This window comes from Nilaparvata lugens, chromosome 2, assembly GCF_014356525.2.
Source record: "Nilaparvata lugens isolate BPH chromosome 2, ASM1435652v1, whole genome shotgun sequence".
In the NCBI taxonomy this organism is placed as follows: domain Eukaryota; kingdom Metazoa; phylum Arthropoda; class Insecta; order Hemiptera; family Delphacidae; genus Nilaparvata; species Nilaparvata lugens.
This window is the reverse complement of record NC_052505.1, coordinates 72,468,426-72,496,241: the sequence shown is the minus strand read 5'-3', so window position 1 is coordinate 72,496,241 and position 27,816 is coordinate 72,468,426. Positions and strand designations below refer to the sequence as shown.

The window sequence follows — 27,816 nt, the reverse complement described above, 5'->3', positions numbered from 1 at the left end:
TAGAGCATTCTTCACTTATGATTACCTATGAATCTTTACGTAAAGATATGTACCATGTACATGGTAATCTTTGATTTTTCCATATAGAGCATTCTTCACTTATGATTACCTATGAATCTTTACGTAAAGATATGTACCATGTACATGGTAATCTTTGATTTTCCCATATAGAGCATTCTTCACTTATGATTACCTATGAATTCTTTACCTATTCCACTTCTGTACCTATGAATCATTCGTCACTCAAGATTAAGTAATGACTTGCGTTTCATTAGTAATTATTGTTATGTTCGTCCATCTTCTTTTTACATTTAGTTGAAAGTCAATTGCAGCTAACATGAAAGGTAATTAATAACACTCACTGACTCACAGTAGTGAGCCTACTTTGAAATTCACTCCTTTCAATTTCAATTATTAAGATTAATATATAGTACTTAGTATCAAAGAGGTTGATACTTTTGATTATTATATAAATCATTGTATATAACCATGCTATAACACCATTCAGTGGAATAATTATAGAATGTTATTGAGAAATGTTCTTAAATTGTTGTTGAGAACTTTCACTACTTTACTGCAAGTTCAAATTATTATTTATTCCATCCAGTAGTCGGGGTAGTCATCAGCAGTTATTAATACATGTATAATCTCTGTGCTCTCTGTATAAGTTAAGTCGCCTAGTGTACAAGGCTAATTCAGATTCAGTTTGTAGCATATTCTCAAGATCTCCTACACATAAATAAATAAGTAAGTGGTTATAAATATAATAAAAGTGAGCAAAGAGTAGTCCTACAAGCAGAGACGAATAATGCAATGCAATTAACGGTATCCTTTCTCTTGAGTACTAGCGATCACATTATGACCTCTTCGAATCGATGGAGAATTCTCATGGACACTTGCACATAAATTGGTTGTAATAAAAAATAAGAAAAGGGTACAAAAGTGCAACACCATCACATGAGCCTCATTAACCATATTTGATTAGAAGACTTTCCATAGAAGCTACTTCGAACACAGAGAATCAGCATATAGAAAATCGTTGAAGTCTGTAAAAGGTGACCTGCTGTTGAGTGAAGACTGGAGTGCTCCTCCAAGGCTGTTGCAGCATTGGTGTCGGTAATGATAGCCTAGTTGCCTCCCTCTCCCTCCCTCTTCACCCTACACCGTTTTAAATACAGTAGAGTCGTCGTATCTGTGATTTGGTGGCGATGAACGAGCTTCGCCATTCCCATTCATCAGCTGTTTGATCTGCAGTGCAGAAGTGGAGTCAAGGCCGCGTCCCCGGCTTCCTCACCGCAAACCCGACCGCCATAAACAAAGATCAACTTCAAATTAATGACGACATGCTTCGCTGCTGAAGAGTCTACACAATGAAGATGCAGGTCGCTATACTCCGAAGTCGCACACCGCTACTAGAGGTCTTGGTCCGCTATCATTAACGGGCCCATCAACTATATTGCTAGTAGTAAAAACGTGTTTAATTATGCTCTTTCTGCTCCTTCATGATCCGTGATAAAGCCTTTTAGAATCTAAGAATAGAATTGCTGGCACCAATATCTAACAAATCATTTATAAATTGATTTGGGAATCAAGATGGCGTCTGGAGAGTGATTTTATGATTTTGTAATCACATATAGGCTACAAATCATTTTCATAATCGGCACTGTGAGGTAGGCTCATATATATATACAGGCAAATCACGTCTCCTGTAGAAAGTTGATATAATACTGAAAGAGAGATGTAGCTGTAAAATGTAAGTTAATTTGGTGGGGGGGGGGGCACTTCTGTGTAACCTGTAAGTTATTACATTTACAGACCTTGAACACAAACCTCTGATTTTGTAAGAAATTTGCTCTTATAGCCTAGTTCTCTCACACTCTGGCAGAATGAAAGCTTAGGAATGTATATACTAACACCCTCTTGCACTACAGTACTTCTCTTCATTGAAACGTCTATTATCGGGAGTATATTGAGATAATGTTTACAAATTATAATGCAAATTTGTATACTGTTTGAACCATGATAATAACATAAAATATACTTCGATATAATTGAGCGATATGAATGTGACATAAATCCAATGATTCATTCATTGAATTTCTGCCACATTCATATCGTTCAATTATATCGATGTGTATTTGTTTACATGGTTCATACAGTGTACACATTTACATTATTTTTTGTAAACATTATCTTAATATCTCTCTTCATCTTCTTCTTTCAAGGATTAGGCGTACACACCTGTTCCGGTTTCAAAGGATATAACTATTTACTCTACCATCTTTTCAGAGGTCTGCCAATATCCCTTCTACCGTAGGGTCTATATTTCATGACAGCCTTTGGTATCCTAGTATCTGGCATTCGTTCCACATGGTTTTTCCAGTTCTTAATATATTTTCGATAATAATTAGATTTAAATGAGTAAGAGAATACCAATCCTAAATTTTTCGTAATGTACGGTAAAGGGGAATTTTTCGTAATGTCTTGGAGGAAGGGGATTCTATCAGCGTACGCCCGGTTATGAATATGGTCAAATCCTTTATTCATTCTCTTTTTTTAATTTTTGAATGCTGGAAGAAGATCATAAAACTATTGCTGATTTTCTGTTACGTAATTCAGGGATCAGAAATAATTCGCTCTATCCTATTATTCCATCAAACTTTTCCATATATAATATAATACTGTATAATATATGTCGTTTATATGCCGTACATGGTGCATCAATTAGGCTGAGTTTACTACTTGAAAGTAATAAATAAGTACTCTACTGCAATAAACTACCGATAATAGCCTACGGTACTTCTTCTACCGTAGTCTATTCATACCTTATTTCAACTAACTTTATGAATACGTACGGTAGCTTACCTAATTCATTTGCAAAACTAGTACTTTCAGCCTCATTTAAATACTGTCTAAGTGTTGAAGGCCATGAGTTATGCACTCAAAATGAATGATGATAATCCTTGTGTGCTGTTGAATAGCGGAGGCTTTGAACGTATCCTTGGCCCGAAGTCCTTCTTGAGGTGTGGAGTTGTGCGTGCCCATGCGAATAAATTGCCCGCCGTTGAATGGATTCACCGAAAACGCGTTCTTCTTTCACGCAATCGGTAATACGCTAGTCATTAATGCGCTATGATATAGTGCTTTATAATAGGTTCGTGTTATATTCCGGCTCGTATATTGGCCGTGAATCGAAGGAAAGCGCACGTTAATATTATGATTATTGTTAATGTACTTTAGTGGTACCGTAAGCCCACATTTGCGGTCATGTGACAGTGGCAAGCAACAATATTATAGCCTATTAATATTGGTCAATTATGTTTTTTTCATATTTCAAAGCAAAAACTCTGTCTACAATCCATTTTTAATAATATACCGTAATAATATTTGGTCAATTAAGTGCAATACTTATATTCAGTTATATTATATTGATCACCGAAATTCACCTTTTCATCAGGTCTATACGATACCGTACTTAAGGATATTAAAAATTGAAGAAAAACATCGGAAAAGCGCATATTACTCTAAAGAGTGAAACGGACAGTCTGCTCCACTATCTTATTTCACTTAAATTCAAGAATGATGTACTTTTTGACGGTCTCTTATTACGACTGAAGTAGGAGCCTACATTTTCTTGCAGATGACTAAAAATGTGTTGTGCATCCAGAATTGAATGCAGCTCAATGAGATTCGAGAATGTTTTGGTTGATGATCACACTTTTAATAGGTGTATCACAAACCAGAAGCGGAATTAGCCTAATCCTGAAAGAATAAGAGAGATAATGCCACAGGAGACACTGCCTACATTTCGGTGAGCCTTCCCTCAAGCACTTCTCATTAACTTTCTTATAATGTAGTAGATAATATTGGTTTGTTATGCCCAATATATTTTTCTTGAGGCCTGGTCACACAGAGTGCAATCTGCGATCCTATTAATAGGTTCCTATATCCAGGCTAAAATCACAGAGATAATCATAGCCGATAAACTGTTGATTTTTTAGAAGATAGCCTATAGATTCTAGGGCAGTCAACAATTCAAATAAAAAATATAAAAAGTATCTAACACTTATTTTTGATATTCCATGTTTTCATCTACTAATGACGCATCAGACAAGCATTAAACTGAGCATTCAATAATTGTGATTTGTACATTGATCTGAAAACATTGTGATCTGGAAATTGATAAATAGAAAGCTATATGTGATTGCTGATCGCTCACTGTGTTGCCGGGCTCTCACATTATATTATAAACTTATTCATGGATGAGTCAACTGCAGAATCTATTGGAAAGACTTTTTGGAGACAATTTTTTGTAGTATTTTTTACAGATACGGTAATTACTAATATCAAATATTTTTTATCCATCTCATTTTATTAATTTTTTGTGTATTCCTAATATAGGCTAAACATCTGTATTTGTATATTCAATCATATCTAGGCCTATTTATGAAAAAAAACATTTACAAAAAAATAGATTTTGATTTGATTTGATTAGACTGACCGAGAATGTACATCATGGTGAAGCAGTTGTCGAATGCCATTCCGACGAGGAAGCGACACACGCAGAACTGGACAAAGGTGGAGGCGAGGGCAGTGCCACACCCGGCGAGCAAGCCAGCCAGGTTGGCGCCTACCAGGGCGGGGATACGGCCGTAACGGTCGGCCATCCAGCCGAACAGCAGTCCACCCACGATCGCACCACAGAAGAAGATCGACTGCGCTATGGTCGGCAATTCCATGTTGTCGCAAACCCAATCCAGCTGCAATTCAAATCAACCACTGTCACACTCAATATTTACTAAACAAAAATAATGTGTAATTTAACAATTTGAATGAGAAGAATGCCCCCTTCTCAAGCACTAAAGCACTAGGATATCACACTAAATTCCAAATTGAATATTTACTCATAAAAAATAATGTGATGTTACACCTTGAATTAGTAGAAGTATGTCCCCTTCTCAAGCAATATTACACTTATTTATTTAGCCTGTGGCAGATACACAACGAATATATAGCTCATGAGTCTCAAATGCCTAGATATACACTGTACATTTCCAAATTCTTTGATATGTTGTGTAGTTTTCGGTCAGGAGAACATAAGTTTGTCTGACCGCCATTATTATTGCTAGTCCATTTAGCGTCACCCAATGTGCACCATGGAGGCGAACTAGCGTTACACATAATTAAGTTAAAAATCTGATTGCTGGAACAATTTTGAAGTAAAAGAAGGTTAAACTCTATTTTCACAGAAAAAAACATCTTCACCATCACAAATGTCCAAAATTGCTTCAAATTGTAATTTATCACATAAAAACAATCCAAATATAGAGTTTCTGTTTGAAATTTAGACTAAAGTACAAATGCAAGTAAAAATTGAATATTCACCCAATTTTGTACGTTACACTTCGAATGAGTGTGTATGTTGTCCTCCCCCAATCATTGAATATGATATTTGTCCCTCTATTATAAATTGAAATTAAATATATAAAAATGTATCAAGAAAGTATGACTTAAAATGCACCCGGAATTGACGATGCATACAACAGTAAAAATGTTGAGTATGTATACTCTGTTCAGAATTACTTCCATTACTTGAGATGGACATGCACAGGATACAACGGCGGCTATGTTGTCGTTGATAACCGGCCAGCGTTCTTCCGTAATTTCCAGTGAGTATTCAAGCGCTCATGTTAAACTTAGAAAGTAGTTTCCTCTCTGCAATCACAGACTCGACTGACTCTAATCGACAAATAGACAAACTGCGCTTCCACCTATGACTCAATCCATCACTGCAATTGACTGATCTCCCTCCATTTCTCTGCGCCGCAAATTCCTCCAAGTCTGAAGTAAATTTGCACGGAGTATAGGCGCATAGAAGAAAATAAATCACGAAGTATATTATAATAATTATTAGCCTATTACTCTTTCGTAAAGGGAAACCTTCAAGAATAGAAATTTAATGTTATTCTTCACTTGGTAACAATATTTTATCAACATAAAACATTCTTGTTATGTAACAATTCTTCTAGTATAACAGTTGCAAATTTTTTAGCATGTGAATGAAATTGTGACTTTTAGAATTATCCATTATCAATTTAAATTAACTATGTTGATCTCATGGGTCAAGTTTTCACAGAACGGTAAGTACTGTGTCTGATTATGGTTTATTTGACGATAGAATCCACTAATTATTATTGAAAACCCGAGTTATTATTGCACTCCATCACTGTAACAGTAATAATTTGTCGATAATTGAATATTGACTTTATTGACTACTGCTTTCATTGTATCATAGAGAAAACATACCGTACTATACGCTAGATCGCTAATAGTAGACCTATGTTGACTGGCTATTACTATATTCTTATTTTATGACTGTATTTTAATTAGCATTATTTTTTCAATGAAGACAAGAAGTATTATGTTGATATTACTTGTACAGTATATAAAAATTACCTATTAATTTCCTCTTATTTGTGCATTATTTTTATTATCCACTCAAAATATTTTTCATGTTCTAACCCAATCATGGAGTCACTGCTTGCAATCACTTCCCTTTTGTGACAGTTAGGCGGGATGCACACCGGAGAAACGCATTTCGTGAAAAAAGTTTCAGGAAACGTGGAACGAAAGTTGCTCGCAATCGACTGATAAGATTAAGCAGGGAACGTTTCTTTTGTATGCATGCGCGAGTGAAACGGATTGCATGAAACAAGTTTTATGAAAGAGGGCTTCACGAAATGCGTTTCTCCGATGTGCATCCCGCCTTATTATTTTAATAAGTTAGATATTCTTTGTATTTTTCATTTTCTACAATTGATTTATTAATTTGCTATCCTACGTTTTTTTCAAATACAAGAATTAAGTACGGCAGCTTTTATGACACAATCATGAATACATGGAAATGCTGGACATTTTTTGTGTGTGTCAGTGTTATTGAAATATCCATTGAAAAATAAGATTCAAACGCAAATCTGAGATACATAAATTGATTAGGTAATATTGAATAGTTGATATTGTAATACATTTATAGTAGGCTAATACGAATATCAGATTTATTGGGATTTCTTCGAATGGGATGTGCTTTTCAAACACAAAGCTAAATTTAATGAAATACAATAATTTATTGTAACACTCTCAAAGAAGAGATGCATAGGTTAGTATGCAAGATATGGAGCAGTGAGGAAATGCCAGATGAGTGGACCAAAGGTGTAATAGTTCCAATGCAAAAGAAAGGAGATATACTGAATTGTGAGAGCTACAGGGGTATTACACTATGAATATAGGTTATACAATCTTTTCAAATCTCCTATATGGAAAATTGAGAGTGTATACAGATAGAGAGGTAGGAGGGTATCAAGCTGGATTTCGAGAAGGGTGCTCCACTATAGACCAAATATATGTGCTCCGGCAAATCCTGGAAAAGACACTTGAATTCGATATTAAAACTCATCACCTTTTTATAGACTTTAAGGCAGCTTACGATAGTATCATTAGGAGTAAATTGTATGAGGCTATGGTGGAGATGAATATGCCAAGGAAGCTTGTGAGACTGGTGCAGATGACAATGAAGAAGGTGGTATGTTATGTAAGGATTGGAAGTAGCTTATCGGAGCCCTTTGAAGTGGAAAATGGTGTAAGGCAGGGGGATGCCCTTTCACGTTTGCTTTTCAACCTTGCTCTAGAAAAAGTAATCAGGGACTCGCGAATTAATACTAGAGGAGCACTGTACAATAGACTGACTCAGATATTAGCGTATGCAGATGATGTGGACATCGCATGTAGATCGCCAGCAGCTATGAAGGACGCCTACACGCGGTTGGAGGAAGCTGCAAAAAGAATCGGTCTGGTAGTAAATGAGAATAAATCCAAAGTTATGGTGGCCTTCAACTCTGGAGAAGGGCGAGAGCATGGCCAAAGCATAGAGATCCAGGGGAAAAACTTCGAAATCGTAGAAGAGTTTGTATACCTGGGATCTTCTATAAACTCCAGAAACGATTCAAGTAAAGAAGTAAGGCGAAGGGTTATGCTAGCCAATAGATACTATTATGCGATAAAAATATTTCTTTAAAAGTAATAATAGGCCTACTGTATTAAAATCATGCATCTATTTCTCAAAAAAAATCAATGTTTATTGTAAGTAGGAACAGCCTAATTATTTATCACAAGTGGAAAAAAATATGCCAATATTTTTCAAAAGGTGGAGGCAAATTTACAATCTTGACATTTAATTTTTTACTAAGGTATTGAAAAACGTCAATCTGGAAGTTCATCCGCAATAGAGAGTGCATTGAAGTTCGGAAAGAGAATTGTGTGATCAGTTTACAAAAAATAAGTAAGTTAATTACCATATTTTAGTTAATATCTACTGTACATGGAAAAATATTATAAAATTAATGACCTTGTTTTCATGAGGAACAAGTTTTTAAGGCGGAAATAACTGGTGTAATGCAGCTACACAATTTGAGAGAATCTCTTGATATTTTGTGATATAATAATTACCGGTAGTTTTTAATGGAGTATTTATTTATTTTTTATTGGAAATTAATACATCGACGAGTGTTTAGGGTAACAGTATGATATTATATAACTTGAATGTGTTAACAAGGTGTAGATGGATGGACATTCAGGATTCCATCTGGCTATACGGTAACATAAACAAACAAAAGTTGACCGGTCTTCCTTCAGACAATCAGGCCTAATTAGTAGCGGGCTGCGTGTGTTTCCATAGCATGCAACGTTAAAGGAAGTTAATTGCTGTTTTTGTTCTGAATTCATCTTTATACTTGTTCATAGCAGTTGTAAAGCATGCGGAAGAATTTGAGAACATAAGTGTGACATCTTTGTTCAACTACAGAGTCTCAGAGTGTATATATATTTAAGTACCTACTATGATGTAGATTTATCATTAAAACTGACAGAGACAGAATTTTCATAATAGATATCTATTTGATAGAATTATGAAGTTTTGTTAAGAGTAGATACTTATATTGATTGAGAATTATGTAATAGTCTAAATATATCCTATATTATTAAACGAGCAATTTCTGTTTATATGTTCAGATGTTTAAATGTTTAGATGTTTATATGTTTGTATTTCACCGGATCTCGAAAGTGGCTCTAACGATTCTCACGAAATTCAGAACATAGAAAGTTTATAATATAAACTTTCGATTGCACTAGGTCTCATCCCTGGGAGAACTCTCTGAAGGACATTAAAAGGAAAATTATTATTCATCCTTGGAAAAACAGCTGATAATAGTGGGACTGTGTCAAAATTATGACTCAGCTGTTGAAATTTTGTAATCATTCAATCAGGTACTTGGTGCCGGTTGCAAAAAAGCCGGGTTATTTTTAATCATGACAGATTCCAGTAGAACCATCTTTTTGAAATGGTCTTCTCTTTTCTGGTTCACGTGAAATTAATCAGGAATCAAATTTAACCGGCTTTTGTGCAAACGGGCCTTTGAGAGGGAAATTTTTGCATTCCTCTGGGAATTAATCTCAATTCACTGTGATTAGATAGAACATTTCTGTATGAACTATGAATATTATTATAATTTCTTCTTTCGTAATTAATTGTTCATGCTTTTGTACTCCAGAGTGAAGCTCGTTCCACGATATTACGTATTAGTTGATCAACATCTTATTCATAAAAATTATTGTAGTCTGCTGGATTATGATAAAATCAAAAAAATCCAAATACGGTAATACAAATTCTATTGAGAAAAACTAAGAACTGACACTAGAATATTGACTTGAATAGGTATTTGAATTCATGGAAAATATATAGAACCTGTCACATACGTCTTGAATACTTTGTTCAATTATCGAATATTAAAATTCAACATTACCCAAAAAGATTAATCCTTAAAACATAAATTTCACTTTTAACGATAAAAAATATAATTTGTCTACGGTTCAAATTTCCATTTTCACGAATTATCAATCTAAGGCAGTTTTTCTGTGATTGGAAGACAAATGTTTCCAATGAATGAAGATCAATAAACTGATGAAAAATCAGCAAGAAACTTAAAGGTTTTAAGAATGCAGATCTATCCTTCAACCTTGATGGATTTTCACACCTATTTGTTTCTGTGTGAATCCTTGCACAATAACATTCATGACACTGATTAATTAATTACGAGTGATTGAGGTGATTGACCCAGGATAAAAGAGTTAGATTGATACGGCCATGGAATTTAGCGACATATAACGGTACCTATGCATAACACCAATTAATTGAAGATTGCGTATCCAGTGAATGAGAAATAGAGCTGATTGTTCATTGAACCGGGTAACGTGTAGGTTATAATAATTGAATGTTGAAGAATATCTTCAAGAATTACAAATTCAAAGATTGATTTCCTCAAATTAATTATTGGGTTTTCAGTAATTTTCAGTTAATTTTGTTTTTTTTCTTTTGTTTTTTTTTCGTTTGTGAATTGGTTTTTTACTAGTGATCCCCTGGGTTGGAGAACTCGCTAATTACAGCCAACTACAACAGAATGTGGTGGAGAAAGAAAATTGCTAACTTTGCTTTCCTATCATTTCCACTGACTTGTATCTCACTATCTTCTATACTTATAAAATTCTTATCTCACTGACTTACTGACTCACTGATCACGATTTCTGGAAAACTACTGGATGGATTGCAACAAAACTTAGAATATAGCTTCCTCAAACGTCCAAGGTGCTCACTAAGAAATTTTTTGGCGATATTTCAACTCCAAGGGTGGTATTTAAGGGTTTAAAGTTCGTCTTTTAGCATGTATATTCTTCTTCTCCCAATCTCTTTATTATAATTGAAATATCCATATCATATGTTACTATAGAACTATAATCTAGAGAGAGTACCTATTCGAAACAGTTGATAACTGGCGACCAATTTATAATTTTGTCAGGTTGGCATTAAGTTGAGATTATTTCATAAGGTTGGCACCAAGTTGAGGAATTAATTGAAATGAATTTATCGAGAACAAATAATTGATTGAGCACTGCTGCTTCAATCAGAGCTATTCCTGGGAGTATAGATGATTCTTATTTTTCATAAAACAAACTTTTATGACGGGAGTTGCTTCTATCAATTCATCCTATTCTATCAAGACTAATTTTGTTTGTATATCCGAAAGATCGCGAAAACTGCTTAAAGGGGTATTTTAAAAACTTCAGAAGTGTCCGTTGTGGAATCTCTTTGTGAAGAATGAGGAAATTTGGCCAAAATTTAACTTGGGCGAAAGAGGGGGGTTATTTATTGAAACTGCCAAATAGCTGTTTTTGCTGCTTTTCCCAATGTGTAAAAATCTTGCATAGAAGTAAGGCGCTTTTCTCATGAATCAATTATTCCCTAACATTGATTGTTTTACCAAAGAAAATATAAGGTAGCTTTCGATAAAAATATTGGAGAATATGTATAACAGTTCGTTGACTGTCAGTATTCCTCATTAATAGAGAATATACATCCCCCCTTTCAAACAATGCTGACACATTGATGTGAATCTTACCATAATCTGGTTACTTCAGATCAGATGAAGAAAATAATGTTGATGATCGCTACTGTTTCAATTTCAATCATGTTTGACATTTCTGCTTTTGATGCCAGCTGTTATTATTATGTGGAATAAGCTCTCATTGAATGAAATCATAATCATTGAAGTCAATAATTATACTAAGGAAGCAATTTGTTTGAATATGCGTGTTTGTGGATATATGTATCTATGTCGGACGGATCTCGAAAACGGCTCTAACGATTTTGATTAAATCAGGAATATATTGTGCTTGCAACAAAAAACATCATTTTGGAACAGGTCTCAACTCTGGGATAATTTGTTGAACTACCAAGAGAAAGGATTATTGGTCCCTCAAGTAGCAGCTGATCAGAAAAAAGTTTTCCATAGTCTGTTGAAAACGTAAGAAAGTGTGAGCAAATAAAAAACATTATAATAGCTGTAGTTGAGTTACCAAATTTGGCGACCTTCTTTCAAAATATTACAGTATTCATGGAACATCTGGAAGAATAGGTTCAGAAAGTGACCGGATGATAGCAAAAGAAATTTAAAATCGATCTCTCCAAACATATGTACTTGAATGTAATGTTCATTGTGAGGTGATAGAAATGCGACTAATTTCTTCAGCTTCTGTTGTATTGGTTCTTCTGTTGCTCTAAGTTTGTACGCAGTCATGGCCTTGAGAGAGACAGTTGCACTGTCTGTTAATTCATAATCTGGACTAATTACCACGAGAACCAATCAGAGAATCCTTCTATTAAAAAAACCCTGCTCTGAATAATTCTCATGAAATTTAATCCTGATTGAAATTGAACATGCATTTGTGCTACTGGGCCTGATATTTTCATGTTTCAAAATCAGCTAAAAACAAATCGAAAAAAACATAATATTCCATCAGCTGCTCCTATTTCCTTTCATGATGTCATTACGACACAAGACAAACCTATTGATATTGATAGATCACAAGTAAATTCTAAAGTTTTCAATTTAGATAGAAATTAAATTGAGTTACATGTTAGTTTACATCCAAATTTTCATCCCTAAGCTTTTGGTTTCAAGCTAAGATCAAAGAAATAAATCATATAATGGTAGTCAATAATCAAAGCGATTGAATAAACTCTATAAAGATTTATGCAAATTCACATTAAAATGATCCCACTTTAATATTCATGATTGTAGAGTTTAGGACATGTGAAATCAGCCACAATAAATGTTATACTATTATGAATACACTCTTATGTATGAATGGACTTCCATGGAAGAAAGAATCAGTGGATTGGCTGCTTTTACACTTTTGGATGAGTGAAACGAAAAGTAAGCGACAGGCTATGCCAAAAACTCCAGAATAAGCAAGAGATCCATGGATACCAGAGTAATCAAATTCCGAATCAACCTGATTTGGAATTTAATCTTCAATTGCCAAAGCAAAAATAACATGATCACTGCTAATTTGATAACTGTCAACGGGAAATATTAATTGCCAATGAATAAAGTCGAGGGCGACTCTTAAGCCCCGCCCCATATCCTACAAAATTTGCTGCAATTAGACTACTCTTCTACAGAGCACTTTCAACACATCAATTAATTATTTGAATGATTTGGCTCAATAATTTTTATGCCAAGTTGTGGCCTAATCTCAAAAATGATTATAACAATTTTGGTAGGATTCAGATTATAAATGTTTCACAAAAATTATTTTATCTTTTAATTTCCGTAGCGAAGCACGGGTGCCCTGCTAGTTGTTTATAATACTATCATAAAGAAAATATAGCATAAGAAGATACCCCATGGTATAGGTCATTTATGTTCTAAATTACAAGCCGATTTTGTTATCTCAAGCCAATTACTGTCGACTACTGTCGATTATTACTGTTTTGTCCTGGTGAGCAGCAGCGTAGCCATGATTTTGAAATTGGGGGGGAGGGGGTCAGTCCAAAAATTTTGGAAATTAATAAGAAGGGGGTTATATCTTGGGTTTTCGGCCTCTTTTTTGGGTTCATGTGTGGGGGGGGGGTTGTAATCTGGAAACTCCACCTTCGCTACGCCACTGAGTAAAGGAGACTAACCAGCGTCACATAGCCTCGTGAAAAAGGACGACGTGAACTATGAGGCGCCCACCAGTTAGTCAAGACAAGACAAAACATGATCAGACACGTTCAGTCACAATACTTGACATTGTTGCTTATGACCCAACTCACACTGATTAGTCATTGCAATTAGACATGTCTTCATAAGCAACTATGTGAAGTATTGTGACTAAACGTGTCTTGTCTTGTCTTGACTAACTGGTGTGCGCCTAGCCTTAGCTTGAGTTAACAGTGAACATTAACGGATACCTCCTTATGCTATATTTCCTCTACTATTCCTCTACTGGTACTAAATTGTGAGTGAAGGGAATGGATTACCTGAGTGGCGATGGTCTCGTAAGGGACGTCGGTGAACTCGTACTCCCAGCCATGGGCGCAGGAGGCGGTGGGCCAGCTGGGGTCAGCCTCGCGCACCCCCTTCGCCAGCACCGACTGCCAGTCGGCCACGTACATCGAGCACCGTGAAAACCCATCTCCCTCCTTCGGGATGCTTAGCGCTTTCCTGAACAAACAATACTCACATCAGCCAATATACGTCACTATACACATATAGTAAGGTTCAGTTGATATCCAGTTACGATCTTGAGAAATCGCATTGAAACATTCTCTGTAGGCCTGCCGCATCAGAAATATTTCAAATTCTTATTAAACAATATATTTTCGTTGCTCGCTTAGCTCGCCTTATTGGTCTAGCCAGGGGCTCCGCCCTCTGGCTGGATCATCCAGAAAAGGAATCAGCAGGCTCGATTCGCTCTCCTCAATTTTTCATTTGAGTTCTTGAAAAAGCTGACAAAACGCAGAAAAACGCCGGAAAAACGCAGATTCTAGGCGTATCTTTGGATTTTTTTCTCAAATCCGTTCTCAATGCGCCTCTAGATGGCCAACTGAACAAACCTGCCATATTTGAACGTATTTGATCAAGTAGATTTCAATTTCTGTTGATTATTTATTTATCACATTGTGTACAAATACTTAACATGAGGAAAGGCACAACAGGCTCATGCCCAAAACTGTCCCATTTTCTAATTTATACAGTCCAAATTAAAATATATAGATACTATCAACACAGTAGACTATCAACTCACGATGTAATTATTTTATAAATGTACTCTGTTTGAATACCTGAAAGCTCAACTGAAAGCTTATATTCATTTCCATCAAGCGTTTACAGTCATACATGCGTTTTCGGACGTTTTCAGAGTCGGCAGGGTAGGAGGCTCTCTGATTGGCTGATTGGATTGGCGCCTGGAAAAATGCCTAATATGTTCTCGCCATTACTGTGATACCTACTATAGAGGCTTTGCTACAACTCACAATGTAATGAGTTTACTGTAGTGATATGTAGCTTTTTGTAAATGGAATTACTATATTGAAATTTATTGATGTGATTCAACGTACATTCATCTTTTTGAGATTCAACGTTGCCTACTTTTATTTTGTTGAGCTACGTAGACCTTTTTGTTTTCTGTACCTGTCAATTCATTGCTTACTTTTGATCTATTTATTGTTGATTAGAATGTTTAGTTAGAAATAGAGAGTGCAATATGTTTCATTTTTGTTTGATATGATATTATTATATATAATGATAGTGTGTGAATGTGACAGCTTTCAGACTGGTCTGAAAATACATCGTTTTAAAAGAATTTGAAATATTTCTGATGCGGCAGGCCATCAAAATCGCGATTTCTCAAGATCGTAACTGGATATCAACTGATCCTATATATTTCAGCAGGAGATTATTATACTGTCATGATTCATTAACGGATTAAGACCCTTGCAAATTGATGTAATACTACCACTTCATGCAGTTGACCATGACCAACAAGTTTATTAGCTTTCAATGTTAAAGTCCTACAAGATTGTTGTAAGTGGGAAATAATTGCTCCGTCGGAGTAGTTATAGATTGTAGTGACATTGTCCTGAGGCTATAATTTCAGTACCGACGACTAATAACGGCAAATCAATTTATTTTCGGGTAGTGTAAGTGTAGGAGCAGAGGCAACACAAAAAAGGATGGAACCCATCATTAACCCAGCGTACAGATTGTGATGATATTGAACATTCAGTGGAATAATAAATTATACTTCAATTAAAATCATTTCCTTATTTTTTTAGTGGTGCTGTGTATTTTTCAACATTCCTGTTTCTGTAGGTCTATAGCCTGAATCGTGGAATAACAATTTGATAGACATTTTTATGAAATATCTCATGAATAGCCAAAATAGATTGAAAATAGGAATGTTGAATACCGCACTGTGGAAAATGAATGTTCAGGTATAAATCAATTGTTATTTGCAGCTATTACTGGGATATAGGTGGAGGTAGTAGAATTTTTATACATTTTGAAAGTTTGCTTTTAGTGTAGGCGACGTACAAATAAAATATTCAACTTTGGCGATTCAATTTGTCAAAACAAGATTTGAGGCCAATGTACGCGGCAACAGACAGTCACGGAGAAAAAACAAATAATGTCTGCATGCAAAAATATGAGCAGACATATTTTGCAGACAGACGGACATCTGTGTGCGTTGCAGCATTTGAACACCCAGGGAGGATTTTTCCTCCGTCTGTCTGCATACGTCCGTCTGTTGAGCGTTTTGCCTAAATGAATAATGGAGTACCAGCTATGATGGATTATTTCTATGATTTTCTCTCGCAAAAGCTCATTTCGTTTCATCTCGTTTGAAAATCAAAAGATTTTTTCGAAGAAATTGTTGAACTGATGAATGGAAAAGATTGCATTTTTTTGTTGTTGTTCAATAATTTCCGCGTGAGTTTGGAATGAGGAATTAGGTGTGGGAGGATGGAAGGACAATGATCACGTGACTTGGAAATATGGAGATTTGTCCAAACGAATTTTCAAATAGTTTCACTGTAAAAACTGTCCTTCTTGACGAGCAATTGTAAAGCAATGAATATTGAATACTATTTGGCTATAATAAGGTTTCTGCTGAATGTGCTTCAACAACTAAATAAATTTATCTTGTATATGCTTCACCGTAATCAAGAATGCAAAAGGTTTTGCATGTCATGATGAATATATTTTCGAAGCGGTAACCAGGAATAATTTCACATTCAATAGGAAGCTAGTTATTCAGTTTAAATAGGAAACCTGAAGAAAATAGAATAAGCGCTCGGAAAATAAATAGATGTTTTATTCATATACGTGAAAAATTGAGTTGTTTCATTTCGACAACTTTCAAGATCGTTTTGAACTTTACTCAAAAACGTTACTTTACTTGCAAATACGTGTTTCTATTAATTCCAAAGGAATCATGTGAGACTTACTAAGATGAGAATTGAGATGTCAAATAACCCCCTCCCCCCACAAGCCCAAGGTCGCACAGCCTTGAAACAAACGTCTACCCAAACGCGTAGATTCACGTTAACTTCCCCTCCACATAGAAGCGATTTTTCAGACATTTCTTCATTTTTATTCTATTTGTTTCAGGTTACTACTAACTTCATGATTCTTTATACTCAAAAATTTCTTTCTCAAGTTTCCAACCTTTTTTTGTAGGTGATTTTCACAACTTTAAGTGTGCTCCACTCGTTAAATGTTTCAAACACGCTAATAAATTCTGTAATACACAAAATATACAATAATGTTACTATCGTCGACTCAATTTACACGTTATAGCATATTAATCAACACATCGGAGTATTCTCATTTCAGTTCACATTCCTGATCTACTCGTCTATTAGGAAAAAAATTATTCCCCATCAACACGTAATAATTATTTATTTTCAATATTACAATGAAATCAACATGTAATAACCCAAATAATATTTGCTTGAAAGCAAATTGCTTGTAAGCAATTATGCTTCCTTGACATAAAGATAAAATTAAGATAATATATCCATTCAAAACAAAATAAGGAATTATTAAAAATAATATTACGTGTTAATATCTTTATAGGCAACACGTAAAAAACCGTAATTTTTCTGGAGTAGGTATACTGTAAGGTAAAGCTTTTCTAAGTACGAAAACTCAATTATTCTGAATTTTCTATTGTTTCTTCATGAAAATATTATTTTATTGGATTTCAAAAACCAAGCAATATTGATTGAACAGCCGGGAGCAACGGATATGGAGTCGTTTTCGTTCATTTTGTAATCGCAAATGCAGTCAAGGCCGGAAATCGATGTTATCAGTGAAAGATCGTGTTGACAATGCCGTCGGTGATAGACCTCAGGCAGTCGGTGAATCGAAGGAAGATTAATTCAATAATGAATTGTTCGCCAGTGCTGGTGCTGGAGCTACAAGGGGTCGCCTGCCTCTGACTCCGAAGGATGCTCTAGACCGCACACTGGCTCAGAGCTCAGTCAATATCCGATCTATCAGCTTATTGAGGCTTGGTAACCTGAATTCTGTTCGAGAGAATACGAAACCTAGACCTATTAAAAATATAACTCTATTTCTAAGAAATGGGTAAGTTATACTTTTGATACAAGTGCAGGATATGAGTCTCTAACATATTAATATGCCGGTATGCGTTCACGCTACTAGCACATGGTGCTATTCCAGTATCAACTAGTTCCAGTGTTATAATTATTGTGAGGTAGCCGCCTTGCCCATTTAATGGGTTCACGGTCAAGGATTCGAAGGCGATTGCTGGTGACTCTGAATGGCACAAGTCTGAGAGTGAAAGTGGGCACGTGAGTGTGCTTTACTGAATGATAGTGCAGACTGCAGAAAGGCGATAGAGCGATTGATTGATAGAATGGAGTGCTTCTTGCCTAATGACACGCGCTTCACCAAGTGTAGCGCCACGAGAAGAATAAGCTCCAAGTTTGTGAAACTAAATGTAAGCTAGTGAACCAATTGGTTGAAACATCATTGGAATTAAAATTCCAAGTAACTAAAGACTAATTTCGAGAGTTTACAATGATGTTTTCATTGTAAAGCTTTGGAACCTTTTCTGGCAGTTTTTGGGATAAACCTTGAGGTGAAAGTAAGCGATGATTCATTTATATCAGTCAGCTTCAAACTGCTCTCAAATCGATTTTTCAAAAGAATTGTTCAATTCAGGAATTTGGCTGAATTGAAAGAATGGAGAAGAAATGTGGAGAACGAAACGATCGGAAAAAGATTGATACAAAGTGATAATAATGGATTGATCAAATCTGGAAGCTATGAAACGTTCATAAATAGCAGGTCTCTTAAGCCAAGGGTCAATATCATTGTAGTGGTGAAATTCCAAACTCTTGAATTCTAAAAAGTTACTGTTTGAAATATCTAAATTATCAGCCAATGCAATTATCAAACTACATCGTTGCAAAGAATTAAATTATGGATTACTTTATCATTCTATTGAATTATTATCTATTGTTCAAATTGATTTTTCAACACAATAAATTTGTAATTCTTGAACAATATTATTTTCTGAAATTGGTCATGATTCCATTATTTGTATGCTTCTTTAAAGTTTTTGGAAGCACTGATATCGTCTGTTTTGCCATTTTGAAATTCCATTCTCATTACTTATATTTCGTTACATAAGGAGATAATTCTCTCGCATCTAACGAGTACCAAACACTCCATGCCATATCGTGCATGAAGCCCATTTGTGACTGGAGTGTTGCAAAATAATGAACCAAAAAACCATACAAGGAAGTAAGCACCCTAATGCTAAGTAATAAATCTTCAATACAGTTGTTGTATTTGCCACTTTGTTTTGAATTATAGTTACAAGATCCTTGATCGTTTTGATAGTTAGCATATACCAGTTTCACTGCTGCAAAATACGGTTCTCTTTCAATTAAAGCAGATCCTTATCCCTCTGATCCTTTTGTTCAGTTTCGGACTGTTGATTTTTCTTTATTCTTGCCTGTAATTATTCTATGTAAAGCAAGCAGCTCATACATGAATGTGGCCTTGTATAATGATAGGTCCTGACCTTGAAGTAACGTGTATTTTTAGTGTTAAGGAACTGTACTTTTTAATATTTCTTTGCTCTTCCAGTTCACAGCTTCCAGAGTGGAGAGTTCAATTTTGTAGACTAAAATATTTTATGTTATTTCAACAATTGACATTATTTTTGATCGTAGAGAAAGGGATGTCCCTCAAGTTCATCATAGAAGGATTTCAACAACACTTTTTTCAATTCACATAGCCTATAGTAGAATCATATTCGATATTCCCGTAACTCCCACCGCATTCCGACCTATATTTCTAGAGTTCGAACATATTTTAGTAGTACAAAAGGTTCCGTAAGATATTTTTAATATTTGATAAAATAAACAACAATAATTTGAATTAAAAATGCAGTAATTAAATGAATCGGGATTACTTAAAAAGTTACTTTAAAAGGAACTTGTAATTTAGTTATATAAAAAAGCTCGCAACCCTAAATGCTTGAAATGAAACCATTATTTTCGTAAGTGTAATAAAGCTACATTCAAGTAATAGGAAGCTGGTTTGTCCATCTGGGATATGTGTTTCTGACTCTTTCCGATGTCCGTCCGACCTTTTTACCGTTCCGACGTTCCGACTATAGTCCGGTCTCATTCTGGATGAATTAGGGGCGTGTTCTACTGTATTATCAGTGAGTGAAAAATGTAATTACGTTTATAACTACATTTCATGTACTTAGAATTACATTTTATACTCAATGTGTATTCTACAAAATAAATTGAGTATCAGAATTTTACTTTGTGAGTTAGAAAATATAATCAAGTACCAAGCATTTATTTGATTTAGTTTATGACTTGAATTCCTAAAAGATGCTGCGTTAAAATCAAGTAATGAAATGAATCTTTCATCGACAAAAACAATAATGATGCGATTTTAATGCAAGGCTGTGATTGTTGATGTTATGAGTAGTTGTTCAGACGTGATTGAATAACTTTTCAAGGCTGGGCACCAGTCATTATGAGGACAAACTTCATTCTATGCTTCCATAATTCTAGTCCTGCTAGCTAGCCCTACCTACAGTTATATAGGAAGTCAATCAACTGTAACTATGATTTATCAGGAAAAACAGAGAGACTGATTGGAAATTAAATCGATTTTTTGCCACTTTGATATTACAACCGACAGCAACAATATTGTTATGAATCATTATTTGGGAAACTTGAATTCCTGCAATATAAAATCATTCATACAAAGAATTTGGAAATGCAATTTTTCTCAACGATAGGTTGAAAAAATTTATTAATTATTACTAAAATATTATAACATCGTCAACTCGGACCCCGCTCAAAAGTCTTGATAACAAAGATTGTTTTTTTGGAGGAAAAAATGAAAACTTTTTCACTCTGATTTAATAAGCTGAAGCTACTTGTGCTTGTAGTTACTATGTCTTTTTATAGTAAAGTTCAATGTACTCGGGGCCCCAACAACGGAACTTTTGGTAGATTGGTATAAACAGTTCTGCACAGTATGGTATTCTGTACAGTTCTGTACAATATATCGTGCCTAATGAATTGCACTTTTTTGTTTCGAGTAGAAGAATATTATATTATTAAGAGATTGAGAGTGTGAAAGTAAAGAGTCTGAGAAAGTTTCAAATGCTGCCTTCTTGAATGTTCTCCCCTTCTTCATGAGTTGATCAGGGCAATTGGCAAATTCTCAGATCAGCTCCTGCCCCAGTTATCTAACCACAGTTATACAGTCTGTGTTATCTAGAGATTATGTTTTAATGATTTTAGAAGTGGTGGTTCCAGAAATTCACTACTTCTTCACTGGAAATTCGCTAATTCTTGACGAATTCACAGAAACAACACTAGATGGCCTACTGTCACTATACGGTACGGTTCAATCAGAAACAAATAATATGAATTTAACGATATCTTCACTCTATAGCTTAATGTTTCAAAAAAGTCCAACTATACAGGGGATTGCTCAGTTTCATTCCACTATCCAGTATTATGAAACTTTCTTGAAGAACAACTTGAAACTTTCTTGGAGCCTATTTTACTCCTGCTTATAATAGCATAGGCTAAGTTCAAATCAAATGTGTTGATTTGACGTAGCAACTATTTCAATGTATTATTATTAAACTGATGATTTTTAATCTGTTTCTAATAATTCTATTTCACTGTTGAAATGAGAAATTGATGAAAGTCATAGGGAAAACATAATTCTGTTTTAATCGTTCTGGGATTACAAAACCTTTCACACAACTAGGCTCTGAATTGCACAGGATACCTTCCTACTCGGTACGGTACTCGTTGGCAAACAAATTCTCCGTTTATGAATTAATTTCAATGATGTAATCTGCAATTTTCAATGTTTGGCGAAGGATATCTACAAAAGCTAACATAACGTAGGCACACATTATTGATTTACATCATACTCATTTTTCAAGTACGATGAGGTAATTGAGTACCTACCATCTGAAGTTTGAATCCTCCCATCACTCGTTTTTTATAGAAGTTTCTAAAGATTGATGATCTCATGGTTTATGTTCTTTGTTTAAACAACCATCAACCGCGACTGGAGTCTCCAAGAGGCACTAATCTTCAATCTGGAAAATGCCCATTGAGTATGCCTTACTAAAAGTACCGTATTTACTAATAAAATAAAAGACTTCCTTATGAAGTGTGCATCATAATCTTGTTTGAATAATGATGCTTAGTTAAATACCTATCTGAAAGTCAGGTAGTTGGGAAAAAACTCTTTATTACTATAATCAACGTTTTTGTAGCTGTTTTCATTGTTCAAGTGGAACTGAACGTTGAAGCAAGTTAGTCACGGTCTGTCTGTCTCTTACAAAGGTCAGATAAACAAACAGACATCATATTACAAGTTGATCGACATTGTTCGTTGAATTCATGAAATAGAAAAGGTGTAAATAAAATTGAATAGCTGTTTGAGAAAAATCTCTCAAGAGATCCTTGTAGCTGGTGGTCAGTTGTTTCTTTAAAATACTTGGTACGGTACTTTTTCTGGTGATGGGGGTTGCTATTTATGTTGTTATTGGGCTTTATAGGCCTATGTTTTGAGAGGGTTCCCCATGCAGCGGTTGTAGACTCAAAAAAGAGGGGAGATGCCTGGGGGTAGTGGCGCTGGTGAAGCGAGTTGAGGTTGAGTAATGCTTTAAATAATGAACTTCTCATTTTATTGCTGCTCGTTTTGATGAGAATGCCCTACAACTTATAAGTATTGAATCACAAGATGTATTAGTCATTAAGCTGGTATTGCTCACCAAAACAGTAGGTACGGTAGTGACGAAAAATTCCAAAATCCAAGCTGCCGACCTAGGCCAGGGCTAGAATCGCCACTTGTTCTAGATTTGGTATTTTTAAAAATTTCTACGATAATTGAACCTCTGTGGCAGCAGGCAGCCCACCCACAATCTACAAGGGTTAATCAACAAAAAACAAAAGACATACTAGTAGTTCTGCGAACAGTAGGCCTCGCTCATGAATACAACTCTCAATCTAATGAGAAGGGCCAGTTAGTACAGTATATTGTGAAGATTTAGCCATGTCATTTATTAATTTCTCCATTGAAAGTGCTAGAGACACTGTTTGCAGGGACACCGGACTTATCAAGGAGGTACCTTTATATCGTCTCCATATTCACAATATAAACATATATTACAACTTTTCTAATAATTAATTATAAGAGATCGGTCAACTGACGGAAAAATGGAATATGTAATAGGCAATTTAGATGATGAATCGTCTCACAGACGATGCTGAGATGGAAAATGATTATAAATAAGATGGGTTTGTTGGTGACAATGACAGGAGGTTGCTAATAAATAATGTTTTTCATGGAAGGTGGATTCAATGTTATGGCTTTTTATGCCTATGCAGAATGTTAATGCTCACAAATCGGTTTCCAATCGATCTCATACCAAGAGGAAAACAAAAGACTTGAAACTGTAGAGCGACACAAACATCCACAAAAAATGCATACAATACAATAATTATTGTACCTGATAAACTGAAAATCCAGTTAAAAAATAGCTAAAATAATAACTGATAGATATGAATGAAAGAAGTTGGAGATTAAAGAAAGGTTTATGATGTTAAATATTTTCTACAACTAAAATAGTTGTTGATTTATTAGTTGATTAATTTTTATAATTACTGTATAAAAGTTGTCCACAACTAAAATATTTGAGTTATCTGTAACATAGATAATAAGTGGTTTTTAAGGGTTTAAAGTTCGTCTTTTAGCATGTATATTCTTCTTATTCCAATATCTTAAAATTATAATTGAAATGTCCATACCATTTATTTTAATATGGAACTATAATCTAGAGAGAGTACCTCTTCGAAACAGTTGTTCTGGTAAACTAAATTAAAAATTGTGTCAGGTTGGCATTAAGTTGAGTTGACTCTGTTAGGTTGGCACCAAGTTGAAGATTGAAATGCATTTATCCAGGACCTCCTAAGTACCAATTTATCCAGTACCTCCTAAATACCTATTTAGGAGGTCCTGATTTATCGCGGAAAAATTGATTGGGTACTGCTTCTTCAATCAGAGCTATTCCTGGGAATATTATATTACTAGCCGTCAGGCTCGCTTCGCTTGCCATATCTGTTTAGCTAGACGTTTAGTCTGGACCCCTGACTGGATCGTCCTAACATAATATGATAAAAATATCACATAGCATTTCAAATTTGGTAGGTGTGTTCAGTTGGCCCTTTAGAGGCGCAATAAGAACGGAATTGGAAAAATTTCCAAAGATACGCCCAAAATCTGCGTTTTTTAGCGTTTTCTCAGCTTTATCGAGAACAAATGAACAGAAAATGTTCAAATTTACTACAGAAGCTCAGCTGGGTGTAATAATGTTGTGCTGAAAGGAATTTGAAATAACGCCAAAGATACGCCCAAAATCTGCGTTTTCAAGCGTTTTTTTGCGCTTTCTCAGCTTTATTGAGAACAAATGAACAGAAAATTTTCAAATTTACTACAGAAGCTCAACTGGGGTGCAATAATGTTGTGTTAGAAGGAATTTGAAATAACGCCAAAGATACGCCCAAAATTAGCGTTTTCTCAGTTTTTCTGCGTTTCCTCACCTTTTTCAATAATTGATGGAAATATATTTAAAAAAATTCAGTACACAGGTTTAGCTGAGGTGGAAGGATTTTGTTTGCCAAACATTCGCCGATAAAGTAACAGGTGTTTTTCGAGATCAAATTGACATAATAGGTTCAAATTCGGTACAGAGGTTCCGCTGAGGTCTACATGCAGGCGAGCGAAGCGAGCCCGCTGATCTCATTTTTGGACGATCCAGTCGGGGGTCCAGGAGGCGGAGCCCCCTGGCTAGACAGATATGGCGAGCGAAGCGAGCCTGACGGCTAGTTATTCTATATAGTCATAATGATAATTTTATAATTATATATTAGAATAAGATAAAACAATTAGTATCGTCTGCAAAAAAAACTGGTCGGAATGAGATATGAACCTGGGTCCCACAGTGTGATAACCGCCTTGGACACCATGCCATTGTAACAGTGGTTGCGAAAAAGTAGGAACATGAGTTGCTGTATCTTCAAAGATACTTTTGAGGTTATTCTACGACTCTTCAAATATTACAAAAAAACCGGAGGTCTTACCAAAAATCGTTACACATACGTTTCTGCGCCTTGTTTCAAAGAACTTGCATACCAAATTTCATCCAAATCGGACAATAAGTGCGACTGTAACTGCGGTACAAACAAACAAACAGACAAAAGCCGATCGAGTTGAAACTAAGACCTCAGCTTCGCTTCGGTCAAAAATTTAAAGAAAACACATCAAGTTCCATATTCTTTTACATATTGTAGAATCAATGCTCTTTCAACCTTTATCTCCAGTTAAGCTAGCATTAGCTTCAATTCTCTCCATTAACCATTACTACAGAGCAGGGGCAAAAATATGGGGGGGGGCAGGGGCACATAAATACGTTCAATAGGTTTATTTACATGTGCGAGACTTTTCGATCTCTCTAGAAATAACTATGATTTCAAAAGCCGTTATTCTCCTGAACTTGGAAGTGGGAAAATCTGCTGCGTCCGTTAAGTTTAGAATTTTCTATTCCAAAAAATTCATCCCAGAAATTATAGATAATCCTAGTTCATCCCAGAAATTTGGGATGAACTGCTTCAGATTAGCTTTAATATAAACGACACAATAAGAAAAAACAATACAAAAACCAATTCCAGCCAAATGATCAGTGAACTGTTACATGATCGAATGATAAAATTATGTTTTTGCAAAAGAATAAAGTTCAAAACGAGTTCAGCTCAGGGTCGTTGTGCTAAACTAATGCAAATGACAGTGAAAGTGGTGTAATGTAACACTATAGTTGAAACCTCACAACCAGTATCAATATGCATATCTCAAGGATCAAGTGAGATATATCCGTAAAAATCAAGTTTCCTGTATAATGAATTTTGATTTTTGAGATGCATTTTGAATCATTACTCAAACTCTAGAAAACCCATGAACTTAAACAGAACAGAGAATAATAATAATGCACAACAGGTTGGAGCGGCTGATACTTCGGTCAATGGCAGGAAGGATTGTTAAAAATTGATTAAAATTTCAAGGTAGCAAAATTGTAGCATGCTCTCCAGCTCGTCATATCACTACTTGCGATCTATGCGTGTCATCATGTAGAGCTGTAGAGGAACTTATGATGAATGAATGTCAAGGTCGACCAGCAAATTATTTACTATAGGTCTCTGTACTAATTGGCATTTTCTTGCATATTTCCGCTCAACACACATTCACTTCCTTCTCCTTTTTGTGTCTTCCTCAAGTTTTCTTTGTTTCAAAATGTGATGCAGTTACATTGAAGGATAGAAACTTCTGAATTGAAAAGCTCATGATAGCAGCTAGCCCACCTCATCAGCAAGTGTATCTGACAATAGGTGTTGAGTTAGTTCATTTGTGCACTTCATAAAATTTATCATAGAGGGAAAAATATTTGCGATCTTTTTTCCATAATATTGTGCACAGTTTTATCCTTCAATATTAAAAGTATTCCGTATTTTCAAGAAAACTCCAATCCTCCTTATCGTTACTGCTTTCGATTTTTCAAGGCAATGGAGGGATTGAATCAGGGTATGACTGAAGAATGCAGTAAATCACTTATTTATAGATCATGAACAAGTTTTGAACATTCACTGATGTATTTTTAATTTTCTTTGTTGGAGAGTGAATGAATACTGCAAGCTAATATTTGTCATTATCAGGAAGGGCGTTCCAAATGGAAGACTTAACAATGACTCATTCCAAATAGTGCTCACTATGCTTAGAATGTTATCATATGTTTATCACTTATGATTTTCATAGTCCATTTGTCAGTAATTTGATAAAGATTAATAGATATCCACGTTTAATATTAGCCTGTGAGACTTACACATGCACACTCTTCGTGCCTGAAGGAAAATAAAATTAATGATGGTCACAATATTATTGCGAAAGACTCTAGTTTGTTAGCCGAATAGAAAGATTTTTCCAAGTGTGTAATAAATCGCGTTCATCTATTAGTAAAATACGTGCCCGCATAGTTCAAAAATTTCAAAACCGCCTTCCGTAATCATAATTTTTTAGCTAAGAACTTATTAAGGTGTCAGATAATTAACATCACTATCTGGTCCCTTGAAACCTCTTTGCGAAATGAATCTTGAAATTGAACTGTTGGCATTTGGCAATATAAGTTTGATGATCTCTATAATAATTTAACATTAAATACGAAATAAAGTTAGATTTTAATGCTCGAAATTTATTATTAGATCTGTATTAGCAGTGTAACAATGGAAATTTCTATTTCAGGTAGCAAGCACTAAAGTGTTCAGAAGAAGGTGATACAGGAGACTAAGGTGAATATAGGCAGTCCTATTGATGTTATCCACTTCTGAATTCATCTTATTGGCTTTGGAAGAGTTAAAAAAATAATAAAGGAATTCAGGAAAACGTGTAGAGGGGGAAATGTAGCCTACTTTAAACCCTCCTTCATTTATACATTAAAATTTCATCTTCTGATAAATTATTAATTGAATGCATTGAATTTACCATACAATATTATCTATTATTACGAAATTATTGTTTAACAGAAGTCAATGACTCAATATTGTGAATTGATTTTTTTTCAAATGAAATTCTCAAATCCCATTTTGGAAATTTTTCCACAAAAATGCTGCCGAATGTACTATTTATCGTATGATTGGACACATACAATGGTTATTGTCTTGAATATTTCAGTATTGAATATTTTATTTTCAATTACACATTATCATTTATTAAAAAATCAACAACTTTCAGGAAGTCA

The 27,816-nt window shown here is 34.9% G+C and overlaps 1 protein-coding gene across 1 annotated transcript in view; it reads right to left on the bottom strand.

The window, feature by feature from the left end:
• Positions 1-27,816, bottom strand: part of LOC111062864 (organic cation transporter protein) — a 43,210-nt gene that overhangs the window by 14,548 nt on the left and 846 nt on the right. Inside the window, exons 2-3 of the mRNA XM_022350559.2 lie at positions 13,913-14,096; positions 4,502-4,760 (exon numbers count right to left, since the gene is read on the bottom strand). Coding sequence (XP_022206251.2) covers positions 4,502-4,760; positions 13,913-14,096 — 443 coding nt within the window. The remainder of the gene's footprint in view (positions 1-4,501; positions 4,761-13,912; positions 14,097-27,816) is intronic.